The sequence below is a fragment of the Epinephelus fuscoguttatus genome, linkage group LG4, assembly GCF_011397635.1.
Source record: "Epinephelus fuscoguttatus linkage group LG4, E.fuscoguttatus.final_Chr_v1".
In the NCBI taxonomy this organism is placed as follows: Eukaryota; Metazoa; Chordata; class Actinopteri; order Perciformes; family Serranidae; genus Epinephelus; species Epinephelus fuscoguttatus.
The window spans coordinates 47,327,958-47,350,768 of record NC_064755.1 but is presented as its reverse complement, the minus strand read 5'-3'; the positions used below and the strand labels follow the sequence as shown (position 1 = coordinate 47,350,768).

Genomic DNA, 22,811 nt, shown 5'->3' with positions numbered 1-22,811 from the left:
TTAGCTATCAGGCTCCTCTCCTGTGGAATCATCTTCCTGTTACGGTCCGGGAGGCAGACACCGTCTCCACATTTAAGACTAGACTTAAGACTTTCCTCTTTGATAAAGCTTATAGTTAGGGCTGGCTCAGGCTTGTCCTGTACCAGCCCCTAGTTAGGCTGACTTTGGCCTAGTCTGCCGGAGGACCCCTCTATAATACACCGGGCCCCTTCTCTCCTTCTCTCTCTCTCTCTCGTATCCTATTACTGCATCTAGCTAACCCGGCCATTCTGGATGTCACTAACTCGGCTTCTTCTCCGAGCCTTTGTGCTCCACTGTCTCTCAGATTAACTCATATCACAGCGGTGCCTGGACAGCGTGACGTGTGTGGTTGTGCTGCTGCCGTGGTCCTGCCAGATGCCTCCTGCTGCTGCTGCCATCATTAGTCATTAGTCATACTTCTTCTGTTATTATACACATATGATTATTGTCACACATGTATACTGCCAGGTATTAATACATACTTTCAACATATTGTACCGCAGTAACCAGAACTATAACTATAATATTATTACTTCCATTAATGTTGTTGTAAGATACTGTCATTACCTGCATATCTCTCTCTCTCTCTCTCTCTCTCTCTCTCTCTCTCTCTCTCTCTCTCTCTCTCCCTGTGTCATATGGATTACTGTTAATTTATCATGTTGATCTGTTCTGTGCGACATCTATTGCACGTCTGTCCGTCCTGGAAGAGGGATCCCTCCTCAGTTGCTCTTCCTGAGGTTTCTACCGTTTTTTTTCCCCCGTTAAAGGGTTTTTTTTGGGGAGTTTTTCCTTATCCGCTGTGAGGGTCTTAAGGACAGAGGGATGTCGTATGCTGTAAAGCCCTGTGAGGCAAATTGTGATTTGTGATATTGGGCTTTATAAATAAAATTGATTGATTGATTGATTGATACACTACTATACAGCACACTACTATACACTACTATACAGCACACTACTATACAGCGAACTACTATACATTGCTATACAGCACACTACTATACACTACTATACAGCACACTACTATACACTACTATACAGCACACTACTATACAGCACACTACTATACATTGCTATACAGCACTATGGATTACTGTTACATTTATACATGTTGATCTACTATACACTGTACAGCACACTACTATACACTACTGTCCGCACACTACTATACATCCTACTATACAGTTGCACACTACTATACTGAGGTTTCTACCGCTATTTTCCCCTACTAAAGGGTTTTTTACTATCCGCTGTGAGGGTCTTATACAGAGGGATGTCTATGCAGCTAAAGCACACAGTACAGCGCACTACTATACAGCGCACTACTATACAGCGCACTACTACACAGCAAACTACTATACAGCACACTACTATACAGCGCACTACTATACAGCGCACTACTATACAGCGCACTACTACAAGCACACTACTATACAGCGCACTACTATACAGCACACTACTACACAGCACACTACTACACAGTGCACTACTATACAGCGAACTACTATACAGCGCACTACTACACAGCACACTACTATACAGTGCACAGGAGACTTAGAGTGAGATGCAGTTTGTAATAAGAGAAGAAGAGTTAGAGGGAGACGTCGTTTATAATAAGAGAAGTGAATTTGTTTCCTGGAGTAAAGTAAATGTTGGCACCAGTCACTCAGGCGTTAGAAGGCGTTATCACCAACCAGCATTACCTGACAGTCAAACTGATGGCTGAGAGCGTTGATTATTTTGGGACACAGAAACAGGAAAAGACCCTGCACACAGCTTCCAGGACCAGAAGATGTTAAACTGATTTCAGATAAATGAAAATCAGATAAAATATGTGTTAAAGTTGATGAAACATGCTGGTTCACAAACAATCGAGTGGCTGTCTTAGCTTTTCAGATTTCAGAGGAAAAGTGTGAATAAAATATAACTGGGCAGAATTGTGACCTGGTGTCTGATCTCTGAGACTGTCACTCAGTCTCTGTAGCTTTTCTCTTCTCCTGCTGAGCGCCGATGCTTCACTGCATCTGGGTGTTTGATGTCTTTGACACTTTGACAAAATGAATTCCATCCGAGTCGCTCTCAGAGAGGGCGCCCTAATGTCACTCAGCAGTGGGCTGTCACAATGGCAGACGGACACTAAAGACAGTGATGCTGTCATGGCTGTGGTTTCTCTGACTTGTCTGTGATGATGATGGTGGTGGTGATGATGATGATGATGATGATGATGACGATGGGTTAACTGTTGATCTCAGTTTTCACTTTGAACCAAAGGAAAGCAGTGATCCTGGTTTATGTGAACAGGAAAGATGTCACATCCTGTCAAGATGACACTCAGAGGAGGTGACACTCAGGAGGATGAAGGGGTAGAAGGTCAGGAGGATGAAGGGTTAGAAGGTCAGGAGGATGAAGGGGTAGAAGGTCAGGAGGATGAAGGGTTAGAAGGTCAGGAGGATGAAGGGATAGAAGGTCAGGAGGATGAAGGGTTAGGGTCAGGAATATGAATGTTTAGGGTCAGGAGGATGAAGGGTTAGAGTCAGGAGTATGAAGGTTTAGGGTCAGGAGGAGGAAGGGATAGAAGGTCAGGAGGGTGAAGGGTTAAAGTCAGGAGGATGAAGGGTTAAAGTCAGGAGGATGAAGGGGATAAGAGTCAGGAGGATGAAGGGTTAGAGTCAGGAGGATGAAGGGAATAAGAGTCAGGAGGGTGAAGGGTTAAAGTCAGGAGGATGAAGGGGATAAGAGTCAGGAGGATGAAGGGGATAAGAGTCAGGAGGATGAAGGGTTAGGGTCAGGAGGATGAAGGTTTAGGGTCAGGAGGGTGAAGGGTTAAAGTCAGGAGGATGAAGGGTTAGGGTCAGGAGGGTGAAGGTTTAGGGTCAGGAGGGTGAAGGGTTAAAGTCAGGAGGATGAAGGGTTAAAGTCAGGAGGATGAAGGGGATAAGAGTCAGGAGGATGAAGGGTTAGGGTCAGGAGGGTGAAGGGCTGACAGATTAAACAAATGATATTTAATGTCTCCGCCTTTTCAGCTGAGAGGGTTTTTATAATTTTTCAGAAAAAAACTAAAATTACCCTGAAATCAAAAAAAGAATAATTAACTGATTATTGGTTGTGTGATCATGTTTTGTCATCACAAAAATTGGTTTTCCGAAGTCAAAATTCTTTTTTTAAATTTAATCAAGTAAACAGGTTAATAAAGTGTTTTTTGTTTTAGTTGTAACAGTGGTAAATAAACAGAATATGATGAACGTCTTGATACTGATACGAACTACATCACTGATGGATTCAGTTTAATCATATTATTATGGCCTGTGAAGGTTGATGTTAGTTTCATCAGAAGTTTTAAAGTTTTCAGTTTGTTCACTCAGAGACATTTTTGTTTCATTCAGAGCTGCGACGATCAGTTGATTAACCGATTAGTCGATCGGATCATCATTGAATTAACTTGTTAACTTAAAAAAAAAATCTGAAATTTACTGCTTCCATTGTCTTAATGTGAGAACTTAATGTTTTTCTGAGAGCACTCAGATTCAGACTTTTGGTGAGATAAAAGTTATCGTTCAGAGATGTCGGGTTAGGGTTAACCAGATTTACCTCCAAAGGTAAAATACAATCTCTGAATTTAAATTTAAGAATGAAAGACGTCACTAAGATTTTTCTGATGTCTACAGCTCCTTATTCAGATTAACTCTGTTTATCGGCAGTTTGTTCTGATGGTAAATTAGTACATCAAACATGTCCAGCTCATTTCACACTCTGAGATGGGAGACTGTGTCCAAATGTCCATATGTCTATATGTCAGCCTCCTTATGATTCAGTCTTTGTCTTATGAGCAGAGGGAGGAAAATGTTTTCTGTGTGTCACTGAAGGTCTGGTGTCTTAATCTTGCCCAGAGAGCCGCCGCTGTTGCAGACAGTAATCTGTGTGTGTGTGTGTGTGTGTGTGTGTGTGTGTGTGTGTGTGTGCGTACTTGCGTGTGTGCGTGCTGCTGTGGATCAGGACTGAGAGGAGTGCACTCAGTTTACAGTGAGGTGACAGGATTTCTCTGCCATCCCATAAAACTGCTCCTAAAACCTTCTGGATCTGAGTTTATCAGAGTCAAACGGTACGGAGGATGGACCTTGACCCAGAGCATCTCTCTGAGGGTGCTGACATAACTGTGTTGATTGTTGTTGGATCAGAGATGAGGCAAAATGCTGAGGATGTGTTGGGGTTAGTGTTTGCTTCTGTTTGGATCTCGGCCTCAGGAGGTAGGCGACGATCAGAGCCGCTCATACTGTCAGGAGAGTCCATCAGAGTTGTGTCTTTGTGTCAGTGAGTGTGTTGTCGTCATTCAGTAGCAGTCATCTGGATTGTTTCTCAGCCGTAGGTACACAAACGCTGTCCACTGTCGTCAGGAGATGTTCATCTTTATTAGCACAAAAATGTCTAAAATAAAATCCAGGTGTCAGAATCAGTGATGAGAAAGTGTTGAATAGAAACTGCAGGCCTGACATGGAGAGGCAGATACATTTAAAACCATTTTTTTCAGCGCTCTATAACTGTGTTCTCTGTCACAGACAACACATCACAGCATCATCTTACATTTCTGATCAGAAGTATAATTTCTACAGGGAAATCTTCTACTTCAATCTCTTTAAAGACAGACCCAGATCAGCGATACAAAAACAAAACTTTAGTTTGAACTTGGCTGAAAAATACAACAAACTCCTAGTTAAGAGGTTAGGGTTAATAAAACAAATCAAATCTATATTTTTACAGACAATATTCTTATAAAATTATCTTAGAATTAAACATAAACCACAGATCAAATATTAGATCAAATAAAGACAGTTTCCTTTTTTAGTGAAGATCAATATACAATATTTGTTTAACGTGAACTATAAGCCATATAAATTTATAATGATGTGCTATTTATAATAATAATAATGATGATATAAATGTGTTTAGTAGGACTGACATGTTTTAACTTCTTAAGAGAATGTTTACAAGCTGTCAATGAAAAAAAGGTGATAAAGAAATGTTTACATGCTCACACCTTGTCCCCCCCCCCCCCCCCAAAAAAAAACAACAACAACAACAAACAGTTTTTGCCAATTTAAAGGAACAAATTAAAAATGTATATGTTGTGTGTTTAAAAGAATTAAACATCATTTATTTGTTGATTGGTCAATAAATCATTAATAGATTTTTATGGTCCAGAATCAGTCTGTCTTTATTTTTCATCCTCGCTTCAAGATATCGACAAATTCTGAGTTTCAATCTGATATGTTATTCTTTTTCTTTGTAACTTTAAAATCTTTGTTTCACATAATGAGAAACTCAGGAGAAGATGGAAGATTTATTATAAATAAATATTATAAATGTTGTTAAAACATCATCATGTCTGGGTAACGCCTGAAACTTTGAATAAGGTCATAAATGACACTGATTTAGATCCGCAGTGCGTTTAATTGATGCATGATAATGTTTGCAGAGTCTGAGGCAAGGCAAGGCAAGTTTATTTGTAGAGCACAATTCGTACACAAAGTAATTCAAAGTGCTTTACAGAACAAGAAAATGCATTAAAATCACAATACAAAATAAAAACATAAATAATCATTATAAAATGAACTTTAAAAGAGAAGAGTGCAGATAAGATCCTTTCAGTCATATGCACAGTGAAATAGAGCTGTTTTGAGCCTAGATTTGAACATTGTCAAAGTAGAGGCCTGTCTCACATCTTCAGAAAGACTTTCAGATTTTAGCTGCATAAAACTGGAATCCTGATTCCCCATGTTTAGTCCTGACTCTGGGCACCAGCAGGAGGCCAGTCCCTGAGGTCCTCAGAGTCCGACATGGTTCATATGGCACTAACATGTCAGAGATGTACTTTGGTGCTAGGCCGTGCAGAGACTTGTACACAAGCAGAGCTGCTTTAAAGTCTATTCTCTGAGCCACAGGAAGCCAGTGTAGAGACCTGAGCACAGGACTAATGTGCTCGTACTTCCTGGTTTTGGTCAGGACCCGAGCAGCAGCATTCTGGATGTACTGCAGCTGTCTTACGGCCCGTTTGGAGAGGCCAGTGAGCAGGCCGTTACAGTAGTCTAACCTACTAGAGACAAATGCATGGATAAGTCTCTCCAAGTCAGGTTTAGACACTATACCTTTGATTTTGGCAATGTTTTTTAGATGGTAAAAAGCTGCTGATGTTATTGATTTGATGTGGCTGTTAAAGTTCAAGTCTGAGTCCATTATTACCCCGAGATTTCTAACCTGATTTGTAGGTTTTAGAGAGAGACTGGAGGTGACTGCTGACACTTTCTCTTTGTTTCTGTGGACCAAATACGATGACTTCGGTCTTGTCTGAATTTAGCTGGAGAAAGTTGTTTTGTATCCACACACTGACCTGTTGGATGCAGTGACAGAGTGAATCCACTGGTCCATATTCACCTGCTGTCAGTGAGACATAGATCTGAGTGTCGTCTGCATAATTGTGGTAGGACACATTATTACTTTGTATTAACTGGCCTAAAGGCAACATGTAGAGATTGAACAGAAGGGGTCCCAGGATTGACCCTTGGGGCACCCCACAGGTCAAGGCAATGTGGTCTGAGACACAGTTACCAATTTCAACAAAGTACTTCCTGTCTTCTAGATAGGACTTCAACCAATTTAGGGCAGTGCCAGAGATGCCCACCCAGTCCTCTAGTCTCTGTGAAAGGATCTCATGATTGACAGTGTCAAAAGCAGCACTCAGATCTAGCAGGACTAAAACTGAGATTTTGCCTGCGTCAGTGTTCAGGCGGATGTCATTTGTCACCTTAAGAAGAGCGGTCTCAGTGCTGTGATGGGGTCTAAAACCTGACTGGAAAACATCAAAGGAGTTGTTCTTTAGGAGAAAGTCAGTAAGCTGTTGGTAAACAACTTTCTCAAGGACTTTGCCTAAAAACGGCAGATTTGAAATGGGCCGGTAGTTGTTCAGTACTGTGGCATCAAGACTGCTCTTCTTTAGGAGAGTCTTTATGACCGCAGTTTTCAAGGCCTTTGGGAATGTTCCAGATTGTAGTGACATGTTAACTATGTGAGCGAGTGGTGGTAACAAACTGCTCAGCACAGACTTTAGAAATCTAGTGGGTAACACATCAAGGCAGCATGTAGACGAACTCAGACTGGTGATGATCTCTTGGACAGTTTTGTCAGTTACAGGTGCAAAAAGGTTCATATTTACTCCATCCAAACGTCGTCAGGTCGGAGAACAGGAGCTTTTATTTTTTATTCAGATGAGTCAACATAATAGAGACAGCTGAATCTTAATGTGTTGATGCACTCAGCTGAAATCAGTCAATTAGATTGTTTTTTTTTCTTATTGTAATTATCTTATTAAAGTCTGGATGCTGTTTATCAGACACAGTTAATGTTGATGGAGTCCACAGTCTGTGGTGGATTTTAGTATAAAGTCTGGATGCTGTTTATCAGACATTATAGCTTAGACATAGTCTTCAGAATCTATAGTCTGCATGTTTTCATTATAAAGTCTGGATGCTGTTCAGACACAGTGACACAGTGTCTCTCCAGGTTTACAGTATCAGTCTCACCTGTGTTTTGTGGAGTAGATCAGCTCCTTCGTCTCATTCCAGAGCTCCATGTGTAGGATTTATATTCCATCATCTGTCGCTTACTGAAACTCTTTCTGGCGTGTCCGGCTTCACATTACACCCAGCTTGTCCCATCCATGTGGGCAACGCTAATCCTGCCTGATCTGAGACAGCTTTGTGTGTAATCAAAGCGTCCACTGTACATGTACAGTACAGGCCAAAAGTTTGGACACACCTTCTCATTCAATGCGTTTTCTTTATTTTCATGACTATTTACATTGTAGATTCTCACTGAAGGCATCAGAACTATGAATGAACACATGTGGAGTTATGTACTTAACAAAAAAAGATGAAATAACTGAAAACATGTTTTATATTCTAGTTTCTTCAAAATAGCCACCCTTTGCTCTGATTACTGCTTTGCACACTCTTGGCATTCTCTCCATGAGCTTCAAGAGGTAGTCACCTGAAATGGTTTCCACTTCACAGGTGTGCCTTATCAGGGTTAATTAGTGGAATTTCTTGCTTTATCAATGGGGTTGGGACCATCAGTTGTGTTGTGCAGAAGTCAGGTTAATACACAGCCGACAGCCCTATTGGACAACTGTTAAAATTCATATTATGGCAAGAACCAATCAGCTAACTAAAGAAAAACGAGTGGCCATCATTACTTTAAGAAATGAAGGTCAGTCAGTCCAGAAAATTGCAAAAACTTTAAATGTGTCCCCAAGTGGAGTCGCAAAAACCATCAAGCGCGACGAACAACGAAACTGGCACACATGAGGACCGACCCAGGAAAGGAAGACCAAGAGTCACCTCTGCTTCTGAGGATAAGTTCATCCGAGTCACCAGCCTCAGAAATCGCAAGTTAACAGCAGCTCAGATCAGAGACCAGATGAATGCCACACAGAGTTCTAGCAGCAGACCCATCTCTAGAACAACTGTTAAGAGGAGACTGCGCGAATCAGGCCTTCATGGTCAAATAGCTGCTAGGAAACCACTGCTAAGGAGAGGCAACAAGCAGAAGAGATTTGTTTGGGCCAAGAAACACAAGGAATGGACATTAGACCAGTGGAAATCTGTGCTTTGGTCTGATGAGTCCAAATTTGAGATCTTTGGTTCTGGATTCCACATGCCTGGTTCCCACTGTGAAGCATGGAGGAGGAGGAGGTGTGATGGTGTGGGGGTGTTTTGCTGGTGACACTGTTGGGGATTTATTCAAAATTGAAGGCACACTGAACCAGCATGGCTACCACAGCATCCTGCAGCGACATGCCATCCCATCCGGTTTGTGTTTAGTTGGACGATCATTTATTTTTCAACAGGACAATGACCCCAAACACACCTCCAGGCTGTGTAAGGGCTATTTGACCAAGAAGGAGAGTGATGGAGTGCTGCGGCAGATGACCTGGCCTCCACAGTCACCGGACCTGAACCCAATGGAGATGGTTTGGGGTGAGCTGGACCGCAGAGTGAAGGCAAAGGGGCCAACAAGTGCTAAACACCTCTGGGAACTCCTTCAAGACTGTTGGAAAACCATTTCAGGTGACTACCTCTTGAAGCTCATGGAGAGAATGCCAAGAGTGTGCAAAGCAGTAATCAGAGCAAAGGGTGGCTATTTTGAAGAAACTAGAATATAAAACATGTTTTCAGTTATTTCACCTTTTTTGTTAAGTACATAACTCCACATGTGTTCATTCATAGTTTTGATGCCTTCAGTGAGAATCTACAATGTAAATAGTCATGAAAATAAAGAAAACGCATTGAATGAGAAGGTGTGTCCAAACTTTTGGCCTGTACTGTATGAAGAGGCGGGGCTAACAGATACAGGTTACAGTCAATGTTTCCATCAGAACACAGAGTCACTGTCGTCCTGCAAAATAACCTTGGTGTTCAGCTTCCTTAATGTCCAACAGTTTGATCTGTTTGATTCAGACTGACTCAGCTGATCACAAACGGAAACTCCTTTGCTGCCCCACTTCATGTCTTCACTGAGATCGTGGACGTTGGTGTGGTGCACTGACTGATGCTATTTTTAGCACAGCCACCACCATCATGCCTGCTTCCAAGGGACCGGCTGAAGTTTTTGGGAGGCTGAGTTTGGATGTGTTTAATTAGCATCAGAACAGGAAGGACAGACAGACAGCAGGTACGTCTCTGTCCGGGAGAACTTCTCTGCTGAACCGGATCATCTGATAGGACCAGAGGAGAGAACCTCTCTGCTGGATAGGATCGTCTGATAGAACCAGATGGGAGGACCTCTCTGCTTGATCGGATCATCTGCTAGAACCAGACTGAAGAACCTCTCTGCTAGAACCAGACAGGAGAACCTCTCTGCTGGATTGGATCATCTGATAGAACCAGATTGGATGGGATTGTCTGATAGAACCAGACAGGAGAACCTCTCTGCTGGATCAGATCGTCTGATAGCACCAGACGGGATCAGATCGTCTGATAGAACCATACAGGAGAACCTCTCTGCCGGATCAGATCTTCTGATAGAACCAGATGAGATGAGATTGTCTGACAGAACCAGACGGGATCGGATTGTCTGATAGAACCAGAGGGGAGAACCTCTCTGCCGGATCGTATCGTCTGATAGAACCATGTGGGATCAGATCGTCTGATAGAATCAGACGGGAGAACCTCTCTGCCGGATCGGATCGTCTGATAGAACCACATGGGATCAGATCGTCTGATAGAACCAGACGGGAGAACCTCTCTACCGGATCGGATCGTCTGATAGAACCATATGGGATCAGATCTTCTGATAGAACCAGATGAGATGAGATTGTCTGATAGAACCAGACGGGATCGGATTGTCTGATAGAACCAGATGGGAGAACCTCTCTGCTGGATTGGATCATCTGATAGAACCAGATGGGATTGGATCATCTGATAGAACTAGATGGGAGAACCTCTCTGCTGGATCAGATTGTCTGATAGAACCACATGGGATCAGATCGTCTGATAGAACCAGACGGGAGAACCTCTCTGCTGGATCGGATCGTCTGATAGAACCACATGGGATCAGATAGTCTGATAGGACCAGACAGGAGAACCTCTCTGCCGGATTGGATCGTCTGATAGAACCATATGGGATCAGATCTTCTGATAGAACCAGATGAGACGAGATTGTCTGATAGAACCAGACGGGATCGGATTGTCTGATAGAACCAGATGGGAGAACCTCTCTGCTGGATTGGATCGTCTGATGAAACATTTCGATGTTTGTTGAAGATCTTTGGTGTTTTTATGAAGTCTGTGTGAAGGCGGCCTTTTTTTGGGGGCAGTGCCAGTTTTATTGTTGGTTACCCAGCAGTCTCTTTGGTTGCTGTTGAACATGATTTCCTGTTGGAGATTCAGCTAAGTCTGTCATTATTGATCGAGGTGAATTGATTAATTACTGAGTGTTTATAATGAACAGTGATAAAATCATATCTGATCTTGTCTGTACTTCAGAGTGTGTAACAACAAAGCTCTGACTCATAATTGCACTTCAGTGTGTGATTCTGTGAAGCCACGTATCGTATGCTCAGCTCAGCAGCGAGGCGTTAAGTGCTGAAACTATCAGCTGCGGAGGAAAACAGTTGAATAGGACAAATGGGACAACCCAAACACATTTCCATGGCACGTATTTCACTTCCCACACTGGCAACTCCAAACAAGAAGAAAGTCTGTCTGGCATGAGTCTCGGCAGACTCTGGGAGCGAGGGCAGCGTGGGCCGGAGTGATTCTCCTCAGTGTTGGTGGGCAGAGCAGATTCCGCTCTCCACCTCCTCATGAGACATAAAGTGCCATTGTATACATTTCACGACATAGGTCCAAACTCTTAATATTTCAGCAGCAGTTGATCTAAAAGTATGCTCAGGCTGTTGTTGCGGTAAAATTAAAAATGGAGCAGATTCAAAGTAGGGATGATATTTTTAGTGGCTGTGTTTCTCTGCCTGCTGCGTTCTCAAACTTTTTAGTTTATGGGTAATAAATGCAGCTGCAGATCAGTGTTTCCCTGGTGGGGGAGGAAGTGTTCACGCCTTTGAAGCCAAGTTTCAGTGAAGTGATAAATGTTGCTGGAGTGGCCAGCGATGCAGATCTAACACTGATGAAAGGATGAATATCTGAGTAAGTTTTCCTTTGGAGATTTGGTTCAACTGTTTTTGTTTTTTTTATTTGGGATTTTCTTCTTTCTCGTCTGAAATAATCTGTTGGTTCAAATTTGGGTTGCATCTTATGATTCTCCACCACTCTGTATTCTGTTGATTTCATTCTGTCTTGTTGGTAAAACTTGAGGTTAGTTTTACTTTAAATTCACTCACCTGACTTTAGAAATAAAAACCTCAAATGTTATTTTGAAGGATAAAACATGGATGTCATGAATGACACAGAGTGAAACAATCAATCAATCAGTCAAACTTTATTTATATAGCGCCTTTCATACATCAAAAATGCAACCCCAAAGCGCTTTACAAACTAAAAACATACAAAAAAAAAATACTACAAATATTGAAAACCCGCCCCTACCAAACATCTCACAGATTTCAACCAGCTTTGCTCCTTCAGTTATTTTTAGAGATTTATTTCCAAGTCTGTTGCTTCCTCCTTCCTCCTCTTCCTCTCCTCCCACAGTGATTGTTTGGGGAGTGATTTGGGCCTGACTCTGCAGTCACGTCAGCAGCAGCTGCAGTCCTTCATCAGAAACATTTTGGACGAAGTTCACAGCCCAGAATTCATCGAACGGCTCAAAGTGTCAATGGATGCTTTAGTTTGTAATTGTGTGTGGAGAACATGAGTGAATCATGGGGAAGGTATGTGGCAGGTGTAGACATGGAAGAATACGTATCCATCAAACGACTTTGAATGGACAGAAAAATGAGTCTGAAACATTTGTAGTGTTTGTGGGGATGTGTTTGTGTTTCAGAGTGGAGCTCGTGAGTTCAGGAAGAAAAATGCTGCTAAACTATAAACTCTCAGTTTGTTTATATGAACATCACCAGACACTGATGGTGATGAGGAAAGTGAGGACATGACTGAGTAACAACAGTGTCAGAAATTAACAGTTTGTGTTTCTGGAGCTTCGACAGGATTGAAGAGAACTGTTGTGTTCGGACCAATCAAATGACAGAATGGGACCAAAGTGTGAACGACACGAGCAGGACTCTCAGACAGGCCGACAAAGAGTATGATTCAGAGTGACAGAGTGACACAGTGAGTGAGACGGACATAAAAACGTTTGGTAGACAGTGAAGCCTCGTAGCTACAGAAACATCTGAAGGTTGTATTTCAGTGTAAACAGACAGTATCTGAGACCTGCTGACTCGCTGACGTTACAGTACCGGACCACCTGTCCTGCCAATGATGCTGTCAGTACCACCGCACCATATGGTGACAGTAACATGTGTTCTGATTCATGTCAGGATTTACAGAGTGAGTGTAATAAACAGTGTTTGACTGTCTGATGTAGAAACTGTAGCAGAGATACAGAGAGGAAACACAGACGACACAGGTCGTCAGCCGGAGTCAAACCCAGGACATTTTTTTTCTGCTGTTCGTCTTAACCACTTGACTGACGGACACCTCAGCGGTGTTGTGTTGCTGTCAAGGCAAAAACCATTGTCACAGTTATTTCAGTCAGTGCTGAGGTCACCATTATTTAACAACATCAACTCTGAAACTTAAAAAAAAAACTTTAACTGTCGGTGGATCAGAGGCTATAATAGGTAACAACCTCAGATACTGACGTTTTGAGAGGAGGCGTGGCTTAAATAAGGACTGGTGTGATGGAGGAGAGGAGGCGTGGCTTAAATAAGGACCGGTGTGATGGAGGAGAGGAGGCGTGTCTTAAATAAGGACAAGTGTTTCTTCCGCAGGCTCCACTTCACTCAGCTGCCCGATATACCCACTGCTTCTTCCCACATTAACCTGAATAATAAACCAGGGCTCGGTGCTCCAGTTGGATCCAAATGGAGAGCTGGGGCTAACGTTAGCTGGGAAGCTAGTGGAGGCTAACTGGCTGTGCTGGCAGCTGAGTGAAGTGGAGCCTGAGGAGGAAGCACCGGTTAGCCCCGGTTTCACTACAGGCAGATTCACTTGCTACAGGGGCGAGGAAATGAAACCTGAACAGCCAACTTAGTTTGGCTTAGTTTAGCAGTTAGCGATGTCTTTCACTCACTCTCGGTCTCTGCTGTGTTTAGCTATTTCCCTGCTTTCCTGTTAGCGTAAGCACTAGTTGGCTGCCATGCTAATGTCCCCACTCTAGTTAGCACTAGAGCTACTACGGCTACTGGAGTAACTTACAGCTATGGAGCGCTTCTACCAGCTCTTGTAGTCACTGAGCCTCGCCTCCATTTCAGCAAATACATTACATTTATTACAGGGACCATCATCATTGAAGTAGGCAGGGAAGATGACATGAACGTTCACATTAACGTACATGAACGTGCAGCCGGACCGGCTTGTAAACAAGGGGCTGGAGATCAACACAGAGGGAGGGTGTGTGAGGTCATGCTATACTCCAGATGAAATTACACCTCTAGTTCTTCATATAGCAATTTTTTAATTCCTTCAGTCTAGAAATGATGAATTTCGCTCATTGCTCCTTTAAACTGTTTGTCTGTGTTTGTATTTTTGTTCTTTGAGTCGACTCTCGTTGACGCGTACACAAACGTAGTCGTTCTGAGACGTCAGGACCAGGTGAAGTGTTTTGAATGTGAATGCAGCATAGCCTTGTCTTTCATTAGCATGCCAGGCTGTCGGTCTCTGAGCAGAGTCCCTGTGTGTCCTGGTAAAAGCTGCTCTCCTGTCGTCCTCACACACACACACACACACACACACACACACACACACTTCCAGCAGAGGTGTAAACACTCTAATCTTACCCGCCCACCAGAAAATCTCTCTGCTCTGTGGCAATATTTATTGCAAAAGACAAGAGTGGGGGCCTATTTAAAGTCAAAGATGGCCTCATCTCTAAGTTGCCATGGCAACAAAATGTCCGAAGCCGTCTCTTGAGGGCTGGGGGGGGGTGGGGGTAGCAACAGAGCTGGACGCCACTCGGTCTGCTGTCTCTGATTGGTTGTGATGGACATCTCTATTACACCTCCATCCCTCAGATATAAACTCACAATCAGACAGAACGGCTCATCAGGGCTGAAGAATCCCGAACCTGCTGCTCCGTGGAGCCGCAATTAAGTGTAAGGGCTGCGTTATAACCCGCCGTCTGTCATGGTGAGAGCTGAGGAGGGACGTGAGCTGCTGCGAGGGGACAGAGCTGGGACAGCACCAGAAAAATAAAGATGAAGTAAACGGCAGCAGTTTGTCCAAAATACAATAAAAAAAAAATGTTGTTTTATAAAAGCAGGATGGAGGCGTGACAAAAGGAAATGATGTAAGAAATGAAGTGTGTTCAGACCACAAAGGACAAAGACAGCAGCAGTGTCACGATCCAGTTTGTGATGGAAACAGGACATGTGACAGCATGAAGGGTGATTTTCCTGCAATCAATGAAAATATGATCAGCTGACAGAGAAGAGCAGAAACTGTGACTCACAAAAGAGTTTATTCATGTATTTTATTTAATCTTTATTTAAACAGAAAAATGTCCTGATTAAAAATCTCTTTTTTTAGAGCGTCCTGGACGAGACAGACAAGATGGAATCAGTGTGGCTGTTTCAAAATGACGACCCCAGAAGCACTTTGAATTTAGTTATTTGTGATCTTTGACCTGGACAGAGGACAGGACCATGGACAGAGGGACAGGACACATGGACAGAGGACACATGGACAGAGGGACAGGACAGATGGACAGAGGAACAGAGGACAGGACCATGGACAGAGGGACAGGACACATGGACAGAGGACACATGGACAGAGGGACAGGACAGATGGACAGAGGGACAGAGGACAGGACCATGGACAGAGGGACAGGACACATGGACAGAGGGACAGGACACATGGACAGAGGAACAGAAGGACAGGACGCATGGACAGAGGACACATGGACAAAGGGACAGGACACATGGACAGAGGGACAGAGGGACAGGACACATGGACAGTAAACAGGACACATGGACAGAGGGACGGAAGGACAGAACACATGGATAGAGGAACAGAAGGACGGGACACAGGGACAGAGGGACACATGGACAGAGGGACAGAGGGACAGGACACATGGACAGTAAACAGGACAGAGGGACAGAAGGACAGGACACATGGACAGAGGGACACATGGACAGAGGGACAGAGGGACAGGACACATGGACAGTAAACAGGACAGAGGGACAGAAGGACAGGACACATGGACAGAGGGACAGGACACATGGACAGAGGGACATATGGACAAAGTGACACATGGACAAAGGGACAGGACACATGGACAGAGGGACAGAAGGACAGGACACATGGACAGTAAACAGGAAACATGGACAAAGGGACAGGACACATGGACAGAGGGACAGGACACATGGACAGAGGGACACATGGACAAAGGGACAGAACACATGGACAGAGGGACAGGACACATGGACAGAGGGACACATGGACAGAGGGACATATGGACAAAGTGACACATGGACAAAGGGACAGGACACATGGACAGAGGGACAGAAGGACAGGACACATGGACAGTAAACAGGAAACATGGACAAAGGGACAGGACACATGGACAGAGGGACAGGACACATGGACAGAGGGACACATGGACAAAGGGACAGAACACATGGACAGAGGGACAGGACACATGGACAGAGGGACACATGGACAAAGGGACAGGACACATGGACAGAGGGACAGGACACATGGACAGAGGGACATGTAGTGAGGGAGGAAACAAGCGGGACTTGATTCTCCAGTTGCGGTTGATTTAGACGTCAGTGTGAGCGCCCCCTGTTGGGGAGCACTCCCATCATTAGACGTCAGTGTGAGCGCCCCCTGTTGGGGAGCACTCCCATCATTAGACGTCAGTGTGAGCGCCCCCTGTTGGGGAGCCCTCCCATCATTAGACGTCAGTGTGAGCGCCCCCTGCTGGGGAGCCCTCCCATCATTAGACGTCAGTGTGAGCGCCCCCTGTTGGGGAGCCCTCCCATCATTAGACGTCAGTGTGAACGCCCCCTGCTGGGGAGCCCTCCCATCATTAGACGTCAGTGTGAGCGCCCCCTGTTGGGGAGCCCTCCCATTATTAGACGTCAGTGTGAGCGCCCCCTGTTGGGGAGCTCTCCCATCATTAGACGTCAGTGTGAACGCCCCCTGCTGGGGAGCTCTCCCATCATTAGACGTCAGTGTGAGCGCCCCCTGTTGGGGAGCTCTCCCATCATTAGACGTCAGTGTGAACGCCCCCTGTTGGGGAGCCCTCCCATTATTAGACGTCAGTGTGAGCGCCCCCTGCTGGGGAGCCCTCCCATCATTAGACGTCAGTGTGAACGCCCCCTGTTGGGGAGCCCTCCCATTATTAGACGTCAGTGTGAACGCCCCCTGTTGGGGAGCCCTCCCATTATTAGACGTCAGTGTGAGCGCCCCCTGCTGGGGAGCCCTCCCATCATTAGACGTCAGTGTGAACGCCCCCTGCTGGGGAGCCCTCCCATTATTAGACGTCAGTGTGAGCGCCCCCTGCTGGGGAGCCCTCCCATTATTAGACGTCAGTGTGAGCGCCCCCTGCTGGGGAGCCCTCCCATCATTAGACGTCAGTGTGAACGACCCTGCTGGGGAGCACTCCCATCATTAGACGTCAGTGTGAGCGCCCCCTGTTGGGGAGCCCTCCCATCATTAGACGTCAGTGTGAGCGCCCCCTGTTGGGGAGCACTCCCATCATTAGACGTCAGTGTGAACGCCCCCTGCTGGGGAGCCCTCCCATTATTAGACGTCCGTATGAGCGCCCCCTGTTGGGGAGCCCTCCCATTATTAGACGTCCGTATGAGCGCCACCTGTTGGGGAGCCCTCCCATCATTAGACGTCAGTGTGAACGCCCCCTGCTGGGGAGCCCTCCCATTATTAGACGTCAGTGTGAGCGCCCCCTGCTGGGGAGCACTCCCATCATTAGACGTCAGTGTGAACGCCCCCTGCTGGGGAGCCCTCCCATTATTAGACGTCCGTATGAGCGCCCCCTGCTGGGGAGCCCTCCCATCATTAGACGTCAGTGTGAACGCCCCCTGCTGGGGAGCCCTCCCATTATTAGACGTCCGTATGAGCGCCCCCTGTTGGGGAGCCCTCCCATTATTAGACGTCCGTATGAGCGCCCCCTGCTGGGGAGCCCTCCCATCATTAGACGTCAGTGTGAGCGCCCCCTGTTGGGGAGCCCTCCCATTATTAGACGTCCATATGAGCGCCCCCTGCTGGGGAGCCCTCCCATCATTAGACGTCAGTGTGAGCGCCCCCTGTTGGGGAGCACTCCCATCATTAGACGTCAGTGTGAGCGCCCCCTGTTGGGGAGCCCTCCCATCATTAGACGTCAGTGTGAGCGCCCCCTGTTGGGGAGCACTCCCATCATTAGACGTCAGTGTGAGCGCCACCTGTTGGGGAGCCCTCCCATCATTAGACGTCAGTGTGAGCGCCCCCTGTTGGGGAGCCCTCCCATTATTAGACGTCCATATGAGCGCCACCTGTTGGGGAGCCCTCCCATTATTAGACGTCCGTATGAGCACCACCTGTTGGGGAGCCCTCCCATCAGGCAACAGCAGAACTCGTCTGTAAGTGTTCAAACAAACGAGGATCAATAAAGTTTGACATTATATTATTAACCCTTCACACTGTAGGCAGAATGTCTGCAGCTTCCAGCAGTGACACAGTTTTCTTCCACCATACCTCATCAGGGTGATCCGCGGCCACGGCACCCAGGAATGATGGGATGTCTTGTTACTATGCTGATTCTGTTGCTCTCATGTAGAACGCTCTCATCACAGTCCACTCTTTCCTTGTGTCACCGATGACTGTATTGTCTACAGAACTCTGAGAAACTGAAGAATGTTTGACTTGATTTCTGATTCTAAATCCATACAGTTCATACACCGTCCTTTGCAACATCCTGTGGCCCCTAAATAGCTTCCTAAAATCCTCCCGCTCTCAAGCAGCTTTGCAATGTGCTCACAATGAATCTTATTTGCTGCGAAGGCACAAATGGCGTGAGGGCTAATTTTTAGTCAGTGCAGTCGCTGCCGTAATGAGCCCAAGCATTATTCACTGCTCCACATGCTCGTGTGAATCACAGGGCTCCATTCCGCCGCCGTTCCTGTTCATGCAAATGCAAAAATATTTTCATTATCTCTGCAATAAGACATTTAATAGGCACTCTGCTCCCGGCCTGCTGAAGAGGGGCTATAATTAGAGGCAGTCAGGCGCTGGGGGGGGGCGTGGGGGCAAAACGTCACCGCTCATTTCAGTGTGGACAAGTGTCGAACCAGCCGTGATGTGACTTGTGTGGAGCGATCAGGAAACGCTGCTGCGTGTGGGCTGGATAATAAGAAAGGCTTTATTCAGGCAGCGTGGGAGAATTAACCATTTGTGACTGTGATGTAACAATATGTAGTAACACAGAGTGTAGATGTCACCCTGCTGATGTTTATGCAGCTCTGTACTGAAGACACATTTTAAATGTCTCACTCACCACATGCAGACTGTGGTTTTAAACTCGCCATCATCCTGTTGTTCAGGCCAGCGTTCCCTCTGATATCTGCATGTTAACATTTCCAATCTCTGTCACGACGGGAAATATCAACCTCTGAGCAACAGCCTACACGCTAAAGATGTCAGGTTCAGATAAAGATTTGGATCGTGTGTGCAGTGAGACATGTCTGCTTTGTTGTTTTGGTGAATGGTTGTAAAGATCTACAACAAATAAAACAACTTGTGAACACAGCTCAGAAAAACCCAGCCTAGTCCCTCATCGTCTCCTGATGTTGATGTGTCACATCTTTCACCTTCGGCAGCAGTAGCAGCTGTAGTGACATCTGACGTCACCAAAGTCCAAATAACATCCAGTGTGTTTTATTGTTGTTTTAATGTTCAGCTCGTTCAGCCAGCACATCGTCTGAGCTTTTAACAGGACTGTCAGAGCTCAAGTAAAATGTCACTGGTTTTGTGGCAGCGATTGCTTCCTTATACAAATGTACTCAGACGTAGTGCAGTGTTTAGTCATGTACACGGTTTAAAAAAAACTAGAAACTTAAAAATTGAGAAATAACTTTAGTTCAACAGGTGATTAATAAGAAGACGAGAAGAATGTGCAGCCATGAAGGCAGCTTGGTGTCGCACAGTGTCACAGTGCTTTGAGCTAAATGCTAACATACCTACAATGCTAACAACATGACAGTTATCTGTTTCCCATCTGCATCGTCTCCGTCAGTGTGGAGACATTAGTTAATGAGCTGTGAACAGGAAGTACAGCTGAGAGCTGGACAACGTTAGTTTTACACGAACAAACAGATTTCACCCTGATGATGAAGCTGCTTGAGTCACAGAGGTTATTACGACTCATCCTGAAGGTGAGCGTGACTTCCTGTCAAAGTTCATGGTAATCTGTCCCAACAGTATCCAGACTTTTAATTCAGCAGCAGCACCATGTAACACTGCATCCATCTTTACCTCTGTCATTCAAAGGACGTCAGAAAACTGTTCACCTTGAAAACTCTGATTAAATCCAGAGTTTGTAAAATGAGATTCAGCAGGAGGAAACTGGTTTAAACAAACTGAAGGTGACAGAAACTGATGTCTTGCAGATATGTTGAAATTAATTTGAATCTCTGAGAGACGGTGGCTCTGAAGCTTTGAGAGCTGCAGTCAATAAACTGGATGGAAAAACGCAGCCTTGATATTTAGAATTTTACAGATATTCTTTGCTGCAGCAACCGTGACGTGAAAATTAAAGTTTTTTTCTTTTTTCTTTGAAAGTAATGAGCACTGCTTGTTCAGCCATCGAAGGCTGAGAGGTTATTGATAATGAATACTGATCATTTTACATGTTCATTTTGGGGACGCTCGAGGGAAGTTTATTTTGATCAGAATATTCAAACTGACGTTATTAAGTTTTATTTCAAACTTTGCTGACATGGTTTTTTGACGACTCTTTGTCCACCTGCGGAATCATTTACTGTTTCTAACGAGTAGTCAGTCACATGACTAATGTCAGTGTAATGACATGCACCTGCATCACACAGCACCAGAACTCAATATGTCACTGTGTGATGTCACCATGTGATGTCACTGTATGATGTGTTGGCGCTGCAGCAATGTAAAGGTTTTACCTCTTTATCGGCCGTCTCACAGAGACACCGTCAGCGCTGGTGAAGTGTTTGTGTTGTGAGACAACATGGAGGTGAGAGCTGGGGCCTGTATCATGAAGCAGGATTAATGTCTCAGCGAGGTAACTTCAGGGTTAACCCTGGGTTTTCGGTCTCACGAAGCCGGTTCAGTTCTTATCAGGGTAGATCACCATGGTAACTTACTCTGAACGGCTATCCTGCTCCGGAGCAGGGTAAGTTCAGGGTTGAATCTGATCCTATAAAAAGCACCACCCACTGGCCAATCAGCTGTTCGGAAAAAAATGACTCCGCTGACAGAAATCCACCTGTCTGTCCATCCACCTGTCTGTCCATCTACCTGTCCATCCATCCACCTGTCCGTCCATCCACCTATCCGTCCATCACCTGTATGTCCATCCATCACCTGTTTGTCCATCCACCTGTTTGTCCATCCACCTGTCTGTCCATCCATCACCTGTCTGTCCATCCATCACCTGTTTGTCCATCCACCTGTCTGTCCATCCATCACCTGTCTGTTCATCCACCTGTCTGTCCATCTGTCTGTCCATCCATCCATCCATCCGTCCATGCACCTGTCCGTCCATCCACCTGTCTGTCCATCCATCCATCCATCCATCCGTCCATGCACCTGTCCGTCCATCTGTCTGTCCGTCCATCCACCTGTTTGTCCATCCACCTGTCTGTCCATCCATCCACCTGTCCGTCCATGCACCTGTCTGTCCATCCATCCACCTGTCTGTCCATCCATCCACCTGTTTGTCCATCCACTTGTCTGTCCATCCATCCATCCGTCCATGCACCTGTCCGTCCATCTGTCTGTCCATCCATCCACCTGTTTGTCCATCCACCTGTCTGTCCATCCATCCATCCGTCCATGCACCTGTCCGTCCATGCACCTGTCTGTCCATCCATCCACCTGTCTGTCCATCCATCCATCCGTCCATGCACCTGTCTGTCCATCCATCCACCTGTCTGTCCATCCATCCATCCGTCCATGCACCTGTCCGTCCATCCCATTCTTATGCACGTGATATCTCAAGAACGCCTCGAGGGAAAACAAACGTTCACTTGGCATCAACAGTAATGAACTGAATAGAATTTGGTGTTCAAAAGTCAAAGGTCAAAAGTGAAGGTCACTGTGACCTTGAGCTCAGAGGCGCCTCTCTGTACGACAGGTCTGCTGCAGTTTAACATCCTCCAGTGTGAAGTCATCCTTAGTTTTCAAAGCTTTATTTATAAAGACGTCCTGAAATCTGATCTAATAAATGTTTACAGATTATCTCATTTTGACTTTATTAAAAACTGAAGCAGTTGATATTGTGTATTGATCTCTCGTTACAGCTGTTAGATCATGTTACACTTTATCTTTGGAACAGTTGAATCACTTCCCTGAACTGAACTCATTGTGAAGATGAATGTTTTAATATTTCGTGTGAACGTTCAGCTCTTCAGCTTCAGACCTCGTCTCTGTGTGTCCTGTAATCTTTTTCTTTCTTTAACACATCAGAGTTTCATCAGAACTGCAGATACAAGCACCATGTCACCGTCTGAATATGACTGATGTACATGTAACCATTTAAACTTTAAACTAGGGCTGCAGCTATCGAATATTTTAGTAATCGAGTATTCTACTGAAAATTCCATCGATTAATCGAGTAATCGGATAAAACATATTTTTGTTTAGTTAAAGAGCAATTATAAATATACATGAGAAAAAAAGACATTTCACCTAATAATGAACCATTGGTTTCCTTTTTTAGACAATCAATGCCTTTATTTTTAGATGAGCATTGTTTAGAACAGTCAACAGCAATTGCATCTCAGAGAAAAAATAAAATAGAATAAAAAAAAAAAAATAGAAAAAAAATAAATAAATATAATAAATAAATAAAACACAACTGTAAAATAAAATAACTTTCAACTTAGTGTATTCTTCTAAGTACCAAAAACATTTCGCATTAATAAAAATAGAAAA

General features: G+C 44.8%; 2 protein-coding genes across 52 annotated transcripts in view; one reads left to right on the top strand and one right to left on the bottom strand.

Moving 5' to 3' along the window:
* LOC125887903 (pleckstrin homology domain-containing family A member 7-like) overlaps window positions 1–22,811 on the top strand; it is a 222,073-nt gene that overhangs the window by 61,923 nt on the left and 137,339 nt on the right. The gene's annotated exons all lie outside the window — the stretch shown is intronic.
* Window positions 15,222–18,857, bottom strand: LOC125887907 (putative protein CRIPAK). 2 transcript variants are annotated; one of them, XM_049575018.1, is made up of 2 exons: window positions 18,092–18,857; window positions 15,222–16,472 (listed from the first exon to the last, which is right to left on the bottom strand). In XM_049575018.1, exon 2 carries the CDS (start codon window positions 16,384–16,386, stop codon window positions 15,295–15,297), a length of 1,092 nt encoding a protein of 363 aa, XP_049430975.1. In that variant the 5' UTR covers window positions 16,387–16,472; window positions 18,092–18,857; the 3' UTR covers window positions 15,222–15,294. The 2 variants fall into 2 exon arrangements, with proteins under 2 accessions (XP_049430975.1, XP_049430976.1); XM_049575019.1 differs by lacking the exon at window positions 18,092–18,857 and adding an exon at window positions 17,507–17,540.

Bases quoted from the DNA above. Each gene is read 5' to 3' on its own strand.
- LOC125887907 (XM_049575018.1), bottom strand. From the start codon at position 16,386: ATGTGTCCTGTCCCTCTGTCCATGTGTCCTGTCCCTTTGTCCATGTGT.